At 26.3% G+C, this 15,130-nt stretch overlaps 1 protein-coding gene across 1 annotated transcript in view; it reads left to right on the top strand.

Annotated features, from left to right (window-relative positions):
- LOC113549112 overlaps nucleotides 1-13,978 on the top strand; it is a 21,688-nt gene extending 7,710 nt beyond the window's left edge. The window contains exons 2-6 of the mRNA XM_028188697.1: nucleotides 11,759-11,936; nucleotides 12,030-12,108; nucleotides 12,855-12,934; nucleotides 13,670-13,813; nucleotides 13,886-13,978. Coding sequence (XP_028044498.1) covers nucleotides 11,759-11,936; nucleotides 12,030-12,108; nucleotides 12,855-12,934; nucleotides 13,670-13,813; nucleotides 13,886-13,940 — 536 coding nt within the window. The 3' untranslated portion in view covers nucleotides 13,941-13,978. The remainder of the gene's footprint in view (nucleotides 1-11,758; nucleotides 11,937-12,029; nucleotides 12,109-12,854; nucleotides 12,935-13,669; nucleotides 13,814-13,885) is intronic.
- The last annotated feature ends 1,152 nt before the right edge of the window (nucleotides 13,979-15,130 follow it).

The following is a 15,130-nucleotide window of genomic DNA, read 5'->3' as shown; positions in this document are numbered from 1 at the left end:
TCAGGTTATCAACACTTGAATTATTTCCCTACTAGATAAACATTTTGATTTCATATAAATTTTTAGAAAACTAAAAATTAGACACTTTTAAACTAAACAGTAATATTATTAATTTAGTAGTTATTTTTATTATATATTATCTTAAAAAAAAACTCACTACACTCATATTTTAGTAATTAAGTAAGCTTAATTTTTTAATCTGATGAAAATAATTAGATAAGTAAAATAGATGTTTTAAAACGAAAATATATTTGTAATTTATGAAAGTCTTAAAATTATCATACTACAGTTATTTTTATGTTTTTATCTGTTCTAGAACCTAACTATTTATAAATAGTTATGTATTGTAAAATTATTTTGACTTAAACTCATCAAATTAATTATTGTTTAACAACGAAAAGTTTAAAACAACGTTGAATTGGACAGTATGGCGTCTTATACTCTATCACTGTAATCACTGTATTTACAGGATAAAACTATTTTATTAATTTATGAATGTAATAAGTAATCATAGTGTTTTTAAAATTTAATCTTGTTTCAAAATAAATAAAAAGTGACACTATAAATACACAACGTAATATTATTATATATATTGTGTACTTTGGTAATCATAAAATTACTACCTATTTGTTTCTATAATTATTTATGCTTCAGAAGAATTTATAAAAAAACATTAACCTATTGACTTTTATATAACTTCAACCTAGTTTCCTGTTATATATACCTAGTTTGGTATTTCTTCTAAGACACTGGAAATGCTTTATTAATATTTCTAAGTGCCGAAGTGTATTTCAATATATAAAAGCATTATGATATGCTACTTTATACTGAGATGATAATCATTAATTATGTAAGTATGTATCGTGTTCAGTTTTTTATTAGTTCATATCATATTACCATAAATTTGTATAACTGGCCTAGATTTGTGAAGAATAACATCGATTTGCTGTTATTTACTTAATTTAAATTGCTATTTTTTCAGATGACACCGACTTATTTGCGTGTTTCAAAATTATTTTATATTTATAGATCTTTTTTTTATTTCATTGTTATATGTAATCAAGTATATAAGAACTGTGAACAGTTTAAAATATATCTGTTTAGTAGTTAATATTTGTACTTGTACTTTTATATTTTATACTTAATGAATTTAATATTCATAAATATTTAATCATAAAAATAAGTAATAACTGAAATATAGATTATTCATATCTTGTTGACCCGTTTTTAATCGCTCATTTGTATGCTTACACTGCAGTAAAGTGTTTACAATGATATTTTTGTCTTGTACTAAGACATTTATTTATATTTTACAGAGGTGCTAGATTATAAGTACTATAACGTTTTCTAATATTTTCATACAAAGTTGATGTTGTAAAACAGTGTTTCTCTAACTGTGGTACGCGTACCTCTTGGAGGTACTCAAAATTTTTTAACGGTACAAGTCTGGCTAACATATATGTAAGTCTTTAAATTTTTTCATATATATTTTATTTTAGTAACTAAGAATGGGTACCCAAAAAAATTTATTGATATAAAGGGGTACAGTGTTTATAAAATTTGAGAATCCCTGTTGTAAAGTATTAAATAATTATTCATCGTTGCTACAGAATGTCACAATTTTCTCCTAAAAAGAAATCCTATCAACGTCATAGATCGCACCCAGTAAACCAGTTTTACCTACGATATTTTTACAATTAAAAAAAATGTATTTTATATTAAATAGATGCACCATAAACGATTTGAAGAATAACATGTTTAACACTAAACAGCAATATATTATGAAATATTAATATTTTACTCAATATAAAAAATGTGCTACGCCTCTACGGTAAAAAGTTACCAAACGCGTATTTCGAGTCAAAAATGTTCGTATAATGTGAGCTTTGTTTGTTCATCAATTGATAAAAGGCACAGTTGTCTAAAGACTAAAATGTATCATACCTACAGACATGCAGTATTCTTAAACTGTTCTGGTAAACATTTGGTCTATTATTTGTGTTCCGAATAAATAATGTAAGTATATGTACTATGTATAGTCTGGGATTTTAATCGTAAACGATTTCAGTAGTATACTACCATCTGCAGCCGTCTGATCGCTGTATTCGATCGACTTTGCAAAAATAAAATATTAAATACCGTCCATTTGTCAGGTATCGGAAAATTATTCTACAGTGATAAAAGACTTCACCTCCAAAGCGATTTTTTGGGACTGATGTTATCTGCAGTGCTACCGTATCGAGAAACTGTCCAGGAACAACTGTATTCTGGAAACCACAATACTGTGTTAGCATATTTTTTTTTTGTTATCGTAATTTTGCAGAGCAAGAAGGTTTCTGTCGTGTATTAAATTCTAACATTCAATAAGTGCTTGCGTATATTTACAAGATTTTCCCTTAATCCACGTAGTTTCTCTGGTTTATTATAAATTATAATATTTCAACTTATGTGTTTCCAATGTTTCTGTCAAACTATATTTCTGTCGTTAAAGACCTGGTACAAACACACACACAACGATATTATACTACAATAAATAAATACATAATACCATAATGTTTGTCTCGTGAGATCGGTCACGTAGAACCCCGCCGCGCGCCGAGGCACAATAATCGCTCTTCAGGTGAAAGCACCCTCCACGGCGAATAACATAATACAACGCATAATATAATAATAATAATATATTCATCATTGCCATTCTATAGGAGCGTTTTAATTTGAAAATGTGATGTAAACGTGGTGGGACAGAATCAACTTGAACACTCATCCCCCGCGGACTTCATCCGATTATAATTTATTGTAGGTAATTTTGTTATGAATTTCGATTTTCAAAAACTAAACATCACAGTCGTCATGTTTTTGTTATTATTTCCTTATATTGTATTGTTAAATTATAATAATTTACAAAATATTCATAGCAGATTCGTTCGAGCAGTTTTTGCCATAATTATTGATTTGCGTTTCTAGTATTATAGGCGAACAAATAAATATTTATGTATACTTATATGTATAATAATTATACATACGAATATTATACTATTGTTTTTGTACATTCGGTGTTGATGGCTTATAATTTGTAGTTGTGAGAATGTGAGTATATATATATTGTATTATATTACTTTGGTGCCCAATTGTTAAAAACAATACCGTTTCAGGGACTGGTATTGTTTTTTTAAATTTATTAATTGTAAAAGGAAACATAATTTTACGATTTTACTCATATAAAAAAACGTGAATATAAGAAAAATAAGCCATTACTCTAAAAATAAATACTTAATATAGAATAAATTAATAATTTTTTGTATCATAAAATGTTTTTATTTAGGAAATTATAGTAATTAATACGATGTAAATATTTATGCAATACACTTTTGAAACGCCCATGATTTATAAATGTTTTGGTTGAATGTTATAATTAAAACTATAGTGTTAAAAAAAAAAAATTATCTTTGTATTGGTACTCAATTTTCATATTAATTTATTTGAATAATAAAACTTATAACAGTTATAACTTAACTTCGCATAACGAAATTCATTGATATCACGTTCGCCGTGCGGAATGAGACATCAGGTGGTTTTTGGTGAATTTGAATATTTATCATTGTGTGTTTATTGAATACTTAATGAATATATCCCAAGGACACATTTTGTAATAATTAACCATTTACATAATAAAATTATTTATTTGAGTTCCGAGATAAGTATAGCGAATAATACTGTTGTAATTAACAATACATGCGTTTATTTATTTACAATGCAACCACACAAGTTTTCGGGTAGTTGTATTTTGTATGTACTGATTACTGTTATATAATATTATAAATATTAATATTATTCATAGCTGTTTAGTGTTAATTTTTATAGTATAATACATATGGTATGCATTAAATATCGTTGCTTAAAAGTGTACGACTGAAATTTTAATTAGATATTTTTATTGTTTTAGAGATACTAATAGAGTGTAGATATTGTTAATAGTATTATTTTTATATAAATAACAATAATTCTGTATTAAATATTAAATGTTATACTATAAATAAAAAAAAAGAAGAAAAGCGTGTTTGTTATAAATTGAACATAATATTTAAATATTACATATTATAAGAGTGAGGTATAAAATTAATAATAATTATTATAATGTTTGTTAAAATGTATCGTTCGACTTCTTTCGAGTACTCAACATTTAATATATAATGCAAAAGCAGTAACTAATAAAGTAATAAGTATTCAATACGATAATTGTATAAATATGTTTTGATCAAAATGCGTCTCAATCTAATTGAATATTTACAGTGTGAGTAATTCTTCAACTGTTATCAAGTATATAATATGTATTATATATATTTTTTAAATAGTATGCTTGCTTCTTAAAAAAAATTATCGTTCGTATCTCTTAGTGTGCTTTACTTGTCATTATGTCGAAGACCTTGTTGTGTTGTTGTTGTCTTCAAACTATTGTGGTTTTTTTCTCTTTAAAACCTTGAATTTTCAACGATTATTATTGGTCAATGCACAGTGTATTGTGTTTTCATTTGTTTGCGCTTTACAAGTACGAGTGTTTATTAAATATGCATATAATATATCGCACTATTAGACTTTCGATTGGGAAAATAAATAATTCTTCAGCATAGGCATGTATTTCAAAATTCGGGAAACTGATTATATTATGCTAAATAATAATATAAAATATCATTATAATGATGCAAATTTATGTTTGAGAGAGCGCATCCTTTAGAAAGAAGTTAGACGGAACACCTATAAGATGACTATTTCATCCGCGTCATGAAATAACGTTTATTTCGGTTCATATGAACCCGTGCGATTGTTTTTAATAACGATGCGTTTGGCACGTGTGCGTCTAAAAACGTTTCTAACTACCGATGCCAATTATACAGGGCGATTTGACTGAGTGTGCGCAACAAACGTTTTCTTCTACTTTGTCTGCCAGTATAATATTATGACGATTATTGTTCGGAAAAGAAAGGCTCTTTATTTTTTCAAATATTCGCAAAAACAAAAGAAAAACGTTCATTTTACTTCATCTTAAAGTACTTTACTGTTGTAGTTTATTTTTAATATAATTACGTGATGGAAAGAAATTTATGAGTTCTTATATATAATAATTCTAAACTAACATTTATCAATAGTGTTTTAAAAAACGACGTGAAAATAATAATATATCAAATCAACGATAAGACTATATTATTACCTATATTATTTATTATTATATTACGATATAATATTATATCATAACTAAGATTGATATTATAATATAGGAAGTACAATAATTAATTTAATACTTTTTATATTATTTGTATAACCTCGTTTAAATTACTCGTGATAAAGAAGCAACCCTAGCAATTTTTAATTTTAACAAAACACACTGCTGAAAAATAGTAATAATAGTAATAATATATAGTTCAGGAATATAACAAAAATTCATCGCGATTGCAGCGATAATAATATACAAGTATACAGCTGTAGACACATTGCCTGTCCCGCTCTGTATGTCGCTCTCGTGGCATTTTTTTTATCTATAAGATAAGTAACAGGCCTAATATATATTACTATAGCTATATATTATAAATATCGAACGACTTTAATACCTATATTTATATGATAAAGCAATGCAAAAGTGTGCACGCAACGAAATCGAATTGGCAACGTGGCTATAATCTGCAGTGTAGCATTAGTTTCAAACGGACGAACAAAAAAACAAAATTTGTGTGTGTGTAATTATATTTTGCACGTTTACGATAGCTGTTTTCATAGATAAAATATACTTTCGCTTAGCCCAACGGTTCCCAAACTGTGCACCGCGGTGCCCTAGGGGCACCGCTAGTACTTTCTAAAGGCACCGTGGTCTTCGTAAATTTGGTTATCAATGAGTATTTTTTTGTTCTGTCTTTCGTGTTATTCACAACAGAGCACCGTAGCTAAATTGAGTCCAAAAAAAGGCACAGCGGAAAAAAATTTGGGAACCGCTAGCTTAGCCTATATAAGAACTAATTTTGCATGTGGTGTATTCTGCAGATCATAATAATATTATATAGTCACTAATAAATAATAAGCTCGCGAGATTATATATTTTAACGCGTACGCGATCGTAATACTTTTATTTTGTATATACAATTATAATGTATATCATTACACTAGCTACATTTGAATAGTTCTAGTTAGTAAGCAGGGCTCCAAATTTAAATTAATTTCTGCGCGGGTGCTGTGCAGATAGATAAATGTATGTTTTTTTTCATGACTTTTTAGTTGTTATATATTTATAAATTATAATATACGAGTTATGCTAAATTATATAATATATTAATATGTAACATATGAATTATTTATAAAAAATAACATAATTTATACATTTTAAGAGAAATTGAATGTACACGTATAAAAAATGTTTGTATAAAATCTGTACTTATTAATTATTAATAAAAAAGGAAGTATCACGTAATTTGTTGAGTATACTTGGCAATGGATTCTAACACTCTAGATAGTTACGCAGCCGCTCCTAAAAGTTGTATTGAAGAGTTAAATCGACTTTTAATTAATTACTAGTAAATAGTAGATTTAACTGTACATAATATGAGATATAGTTATAATTTTGCTGTTAAAATAAAAATTACATTTTAACTAAGTATATAAATTTAAATGTATCTATATAGTTATCGTCTAAAATGTAATTATAATTTTTAATAAATATAATTTTAATAATTTCTGTTGTATAGTAAAAATAATTAACTATACTTCTATCCATTATATGAACAATTCAACTTCGTTTAGTATTAAAAGTAAATATACAATAATATTGTATAACCCCTAAAAAGCCATGATATCCAAATATATTATATTATAATCAATAATTATCAATGAATTTTGACAAGACAAAACATGTATATAAGTATATATATATTATATAAATAAAAATTTCGAAAAGCGTGGGTAGGGTGATAAAAAGTATTAGGCGTGTCGGATTAAAAAGTTAGGCGAGCCCGGATACTGTCATATATTATTCGGTTGGCAGTCGTTTGCGGGTTTTCATATTAATATAATATTATGCATAATTTATTATACTGTATGTACAAACCATCAAAGCGTCTGTCTTGCGCACTTTTTATTGTTTAGTGTAATACTACAGATTTACCACAATTACTGCAATATACAGGGTATCCTGTATATAGTAATGTTGACCAAACCTAATTTTAGTGTTATATAATACCGCGGTTGTATACGCATTACGAAAATTCTTAAATCGATATCATAATAAGAATACTACGCTCGTATAAACTTCGATAGTCAATATTGTCTTGTAAACTATATTATACTATTATAGTTAAAATTCAATCTACCATCAGAGTTGAATTAAAATTGAAAACTGCAAATTTCGTGCTATATTTTTCCAAATCTAAAACTTTATTATTTGGTATTGTTTTGAACAACGATAAATGCGTTTAAAAATATCGTATATTATATATTAATTGCTAAAATACTTGAAAAATGCTAACGAATCTTCGACTAACCTATTGGTTAACGTTTATGCAAACTGTTGAACTGAACACATTCTACAATTGCAGATTGTATAGGTACTCACTTTATTTTTGGTGTTAACCGAAAGAACGGTTGACACGAAAAGAAACATCATAACATGCGAATGTGTTTTTGTGTATACCAATTTAATAATATAGTCAATATTGCAATATTGGTATAGTCTTGCAGTTGTTTTCGATTTTTATATTATTACGTTTACTACAATAAGTTTGCTGCTCATATAATATTATTACATCTTTCGTTTTTGTTTATGTATCGACCGTTGGACGTGCAGCTGCTGGCCCGATCTTGTTTTCACGATACATAATATTACGAAAGTATAGATCGTTACGTTCAAGGATCGTGCGATAAATAAACTTATGTGTATACTTGTATCATCACTGTATTTATAATACTTTAGTATATTATTTTATCGTATCTTCGTGGTGAACGTCAACGATAATATGGTGCTTTTTTACAGTAATATGTGAACGTATTTTAATTTTTGTATCTGTTGTCACATTTTGGAGTAGAAAATATGACTCAACCTTCAAAATGTATGAATGGTGATTTCTGTAAAGAATCTCTATTATGTTGATATTTTGAAAATCAATTAATTAAATCTTTTCAGTATTTTTCTTAATGACCTGAAAAACTTATCACTAACTATATTACAGACTTGAAATTTTCACCATATAATGAAGTTTTTAAACTATTAATAGACATGAAATGTTCGTCTTTTTTACTTTCGTTTATCTATTTAAATAAAGCTTAAAAATTGAATTCAAGATTTCCCAAAAGTTAAATTTACAGTAAAAAATATCGATATGTCACTCTTTACAAGCACTTAAAGTTTGAATTTTGTCAAGAATGAATATTTAAATGAAAATAACGATTATTGTTTCTGAATTGGTATTAGTTATTTTTTGTAACAATATATATATATACAGTAGATTATCCGAACGCCTATCAACCGGACGAGAAAAAAGATTTAATGGCTTAAAAATTTCTTTTAAAATATGTTATTGTATTTATAGCTTATTCTTTTTCAGTTAAATATTATAATAAAATTATTTGTTTATTGTTACAAATTTTAAATTATAGTACATACATATTAATAATAAATACATACATACAATATATTCATACAATTATATAATTATATAATTTTTAATATGTCATATACCAATTATCCGGATATTTACTTATCCGGATCACCCTTCACATTAATTAGTCCGGATAATCGGAGTTTTACTGTATATCAATCGGTATTTTGATATTTTTAAGTTTTGATTATTAAAAGTAAATGTATATTTTTTATACATAATAAAAAATGTTTGGCAAAAATTCATTCTATTTCTCGAATTAAGAAAATAATACTATCTAACCTAAGTTAACCTAAGTAGCTATTATATTTTTATTAACTATCGTACTACAACGTAATACTTTTACTAGTATCACCCCTTTACCTTCTAGTTTTTTTTATAAAGTCGTAAACAGTCTGTTTTCGGCGTTGTTGTTATTAACCGTCACTACTACATATACGCTTGATATAGCAGGTATATACAGATACCGGTATATACCGTGGCAGTTGACCTCTGGCTGCGTGCGTATACGCGCGCAACGCAATATTTGTTGTCGACGACGATGCCAAATAGTGGTCTGTTTAAGAACCGTATAATATTATATTACGTGTTTAATATATACAGCGTGTAACTATTATAAACACATATCGTGTGTAACAAGCAACTTGTGCCTCAGAACGTTTTTATTCTTCATATCATGACGACGGTCTGTCTCGTGATAGGAGACGTTAACGCCCTGTGGATTTTGCTAAATTCGATACAGCCGTCGTTCCGCCCTGTTCGTCATACTCTTACAACAACGACAATGACACTTGTTGTTATGTGGTGTGACGATCATCACGATATGATATATGGTTATAAGTATATATATATTATGACATTATGTTATACATGTCACATGTGTGGCTGGCTGTTATGATTGTATGTGATGGTTAGGTCATTGCGTGTTGGTTTTGCTGTTTATTTTTTACGCTCCAATTGATTTCTATTTTTTTTCGTCGTGAACATTTTGTTGTTGTTGTGAAGCAAGGACAAGTTCGTATAAAATTGTTTTGTTTTTTCTGAGTCTGTTTATAGGTTTTTTATTTTGCGTTTAATGTGTATTATACATATTTTATATTATATATAGTATGTACTGCTATCATATTTAGTTATAGGATAATTTTTAAATAAAGAGTTGAAACGATTTTTTATTGCCCCTGAATCAGTGGCGTCGGAGAAGGGGGGCAGAGCGGGCAATTGACCCCTCAGATATAAACTAAAGGGGCAAAAGTATACTATTGCCCCCCCCCATACTACATTAAAATTAAACGGTATACAATCGTAAATTATTACGTAATACGTTTAATTTATACGTTTACTTATTCAAAATTGGTCTCATCTTTCTGAATGTGCGTAATAATATTATTAAGGTAATAAGCAGATACATTTTTTTTTTTATTTCATTTATTTATATATTGTTACTTTTGAATAGAACTTCATGTACATAGTAAATATATTTCTTTTATATTTAATTTATCATATTTATTTATATATTTATATTTATATTATACTATAATAATATCAATACATTCATATAATTGAATAATTTTTATATTATTATATATTACCTATATATCAACATTAAAAGAATAAAATATCAAGAAAAGGATTTCTGTTATTAATCACAAATATAGATATGTATTATAATTGTCATTAGGTTTTTATGTTTTGCTCCCCCCCCTCTCATGAAAAATAGTTCCTGCGCCACTGCCCTAAATATTTATCAAAATGCTCTATAATATACCTTTTTATTAGTCATTAATAAATTGTTGCCCGTGCCTACATTTTTATTTAAATGATTTAAATGTTATAGACGATGACATACAATCATTTGACGTCAAAATAAATTTATTGCAAGTAACACCGTTTTTAATTCCACACAACCTAACCTGGAGTAATATAATTTGCATGATTACAATATTTTTATGATACTGAAATTATATATTTACTATTCAATAGATCTGCAAGTCAATATTCACAAGATTTTATAAATTGAATTGTGTTTATGTTTTGAAAAACAAATGTATTTTTTATAATACTATTTAGCCAAATTGTTAGCTTAAAAATAGTGTTCTGTTATACAATTTTTTTTTAAGTTATAATATACAAGATACTCTTCAAAAATAATAACCACTGTAATGATTTAAGATACTTATCGGTTATCGCGACTACCTTTTTTTATGCGATAACCGATAAGCACCTAATAGCTAATATAGAATAATCATAATAATAACAACCGAACAATAAGATAAATATAATAAATACGATAAAGGTGGATATTAATGTAGGCATGCAATTTTATATTTTTATTCGCTATTGTTGCCGCTTGTACGTAGGTATGGTAGTTGTAGGTGCGTTGCGTTTGCAATAACTATATATATATATATATATATATATATTATGTTGCATTTCTTCCAATCTACTGGAGTTATCGTGTTACTCTGGGACGGGCCATATACGGCAGTCGGTCACCAAACACAAGATAAACATATTTCGTTAAGATTATCATAATATATCCCATTACACAATTTTACCACGACACCAGTGTATAGTCTTACGTTCTTACAGATGACGACATAATATCAAACCAGGTAATGATATACCTACGGTGTCGTATCTATATAGTATTCCATTGCCATATAAGGTGTTTTTTCACCCCTGTTTTTGAAAATATTTTATTTACATGATTTGAAGTAATTACTATACTAATTTTTACTTTAAAATAATTTTATAATTCAAAAATACATTTACATAACGTTTTATGAAAAATTATTGGCATACGGTGCAAAAGGAGGTCACATATTATGTTTTTATGTGTTCTTTTTACCCAAGTAGTAAGAAAACAAACGTTTATCCAAATTATATAGGAATTTCATTTTTCGATAATCGTAATGGATGGGTTTAATTTATTGAGTTTAATTTTTATCTGAATTTAGTGGAGATAATGGATATACCAAAACTTCTTATTGTCAAACGTATAACATTTTAAAAGATTTTTACTCTTGACTCTTGTATTATAGTATACATTATGAATTTGATCTCGATTATGATTAAGAATTCCAAAAATAATTTATAGGTAACTAATGAATTTGTTGTATTTTTAGAATCTTGGGTTGATATCACTAGCTGTGCGTCACCGATATCTTTCCAGAGCGCCGACCGTGTCACTCCAGTGCCGTTCATATCGTCCGGCGAAGAATACTTGAGACTGCTGAAAGAGGCTCAAAGAGAGAGCAACTCTTCGTCTAGAGTCTTATCCAAAGAATCGTCCATAAAGGGCAGGTAATAATAGCAGCTCGTAATATATGTATAAATTCGTTTCAGTAGATTATTTATCGTTTAATTCTAACCAAATCGTTTTGTTCTTATTTTCAGTCCAAAATCACCACCAAACAGTCCAAACAACGAATTGGAAGACGATCTCAGGGGAGTGTACATAAATTATTCAAACAAAGTAAGTATTGTCAAAAAAACTTATAAAATACTTAAAAATTAAATCAATATCACATTAATTTATTTTTCCTATAAGTATTCATTTACCTAATTCGGTCCTAATTATTAATATTAAGTAACTGTCTTTTTTTTGTGTGTACACACAAAGAAATAACAGTTTTCCAAATTTGCTTATAAAATATGAATTGTAGTTAATAATATCGAAATACACTGTGACTAAAAGTTAAATATAATAAGAACTATTAAAAAACTGCACAATTCACTCTTGTTATACATTTTAGTGGAAGAAAAAAACATGTTTAAAAAATAATTATTTTAAATTGTTTTGTTTATTTGTAATGCTAAATGATTTACTCTTAGATTTAAATAATGTGTGTTAATTAAATAATCCACAATTACTGCTGATTCAGATGATAAAAAGAAAACATATTTTTTTTTTATAAGTTGCCATGTATGACAAACACAATACGTTTTAAGTGGTTTTTAGAATATAACTTTCAGTTTATGATCATTTGAAATCTATTTCATAAGTCAATAGGTTATCTACATTCTTTTAGATGGATAGTAATTGTTCAAGTTTATAGATATTAACCCAAAATGGTACCTCTATCAATGATTAACTTGAACATATTGTATAAACTGCACCGTAAAACAATTACTAAAGAAAAAATCTAAATGGTTTTAGTTTTAATCAAATATTGTAATTGGTTATAAAATGTATAATAATCTTTTTAATTTCTTTAACAGGGTGGAGAATTGTACAACTTGGATAAGAGTACTGATTGGATATGGGATTGGAGTAGCCGACCAGACCAGGCACCTCCCAAGTAATTATATATAATAAATATATATGAAATATAGGTTAAAAAAATATAAAATGTTAATAATTTTTTGTAATTATTTAAAGTTTATTTGTGGCAATGTATATTTTGTTTAAGTGGGAGAAGTAGGAGTTTTATTTTGCTCATTGCTAGGTTAAAGTAATAACAAATAAAGCTAAATAGTTTAAAATATTGAGTATTTGTTTTATATGCTAAAATTTTAATTTTTATCAAAGTAATCTAAGTATTTATAATATTATATGTTTATATAACCAGTTGTTTCAACATAAGATCTAAAAATAAAATTACAGTACATGAATTACACATTTATTGATTTTTTTATTAATTTTTGCTTGAACTATTAGTTATTAATGCAATTAAAGATTATTAATTGTTATTAACAGATATTAATTGATTAATAGACAAACATTGTTTCATTTGTGTTTCTATGTATCAATTGATAAATAGATAGATTATCAATTAATATTTTAAAAACATTAGTCATTTTAATAGACAAGTGATTTTCTTACCAGCTGGCAGGCATTGTGAAAACTATTGTTTATAATAAATATAAGTAAATTATATATGTTACCAAATAAGTTTGATAGATCATATATTGATGTATTCAATCACTACTATTTTTAATATAACTCTTTGCATCTAATTACCATTTAAGAATTTTACTTTTTATTTATGGTTAAAATTATCTTATTTTAATAACTGTTTATTTTCCTTTTATAGAAACTGGAAATTCATTCATCCCAAGAAGAAGACATACAGTATGCGCAATGCCAAGGTTGGCAAAGATGGTCTCTTTTCCAAAGAAGTTTTGTACACTTTGTTCCTGACCAATATTTTATCCATACTGTTGGGAGCTGGTGTTGGGTATGGAACTATATTATAATATTGTTATAATTTTACAATATCTTTAAATTTATACAATTTTGTTTTATTTAGTGCCTGGCTATGTAAACGAGGCGGTATTATGATGTCTAGAGTGACTTTGGAATAAACTGTCTGTGGAACATAACATATGCACATACACATGCACAAAAAAAATACAAGAATAAATATTGTCAATTCGTTGTCTTTTTAAGTCTGAAATTCAAAAATGCATGTTCATTATTTTCAAAAACAACCCTCAAAATATTCCTTTTTGTAATATTATATTTATGATAATATAGCTTAAGTTTTTATTAACTTTAAGATGATAATTATTAATTTGACACATTAGATTAAATATGTCTAATATTTATTATTATAATATTTAATTTAACCAACAAAAACTTTGCAAATAAATTTTGTATGGTACTCTTGATTACATTGATCCTTTATAATTTAAGAATTTTTCTTATTATAAATAAAAACTTGGTAAGTTCCAGTACCTTTGATTGTATTGAAAATTGTGCATGTATGTTCTCAAAAAAAAAGTTATATTATTATTGTTATTAAATATAATAATATAATGACAATAACAATAATTAAATCAACTTTATTCTTATATAAAAGTTATTGAACTAAAATTTATGTTTCTCTTATTAAACTAAATTTATTTTTTAAATTATCAGTCAAACCAGTAAGCTTTAAACTCCTTAAAAGAAAATAAGGACGGTACCAACATTTTTGAATTAAATTAAACAAAAGGTATAAATAAAAACTTTTATTGACTATGTGAGAATATAATTTTAGTACCGTTGTGATAAGTCTGTTCAATTTATTTTTATTGTTTATTTTTTTTTTTATATATATATATTTATATAATATATAATATACTATCTTCTTTATGATATTTTGTGTATTTTAAACGTACGTTTACAAAGTTTTGTTTGTATGTTTTATAATAAGTTAGATTTTTTTACTTTTACATAAGTCAGTACACTTCATAGTCGGCCAATGTGTCACTTTGTAAGATAACCTCTTGTTAAATGAGGACCTGGCTCATCCTTTGTTACCCAAATGATAAGCTGATTTTGTGGTTATTAAATATTTTTTTTTATTATTAGTTAGTAATCTAATATAATATTAAGTTGATATAGATTGAAAACTTAAATTAAAACAAATAAAAAAGATTAATATTGTGTAATGTATTAATCTGTACCTATCACATATTTTTAAGAATATATATACATTACATATTATATTATATATTGTATGCTTTTTTTTTCCAATAAATATGAAAATATTTATTTTTTGTTTTTTTTT

The sequence above is a fragment of the Rhopalosiphum maidis genome, chromosome 1 (genome assembly GCF_003676215.2).
Source record: "Rhopalosiphum maidis isolate BTI-1 chromosome 1, ASM367621v3, whole genome shotgun sequence".
In the NCBI taxonomy this organism is placed as follows: Eukaryota; Metazoa; Arthropoda; class Insecta; order Hemiptera; family Aphididae; genus Rhopalosiphum; species Rhopalosiphum maidis.
The sequence above is the reverse complement of the archived record's forward strand: the minus strand, read 5'-3'. Positions and strand labels throughout refer to the sequence as shown.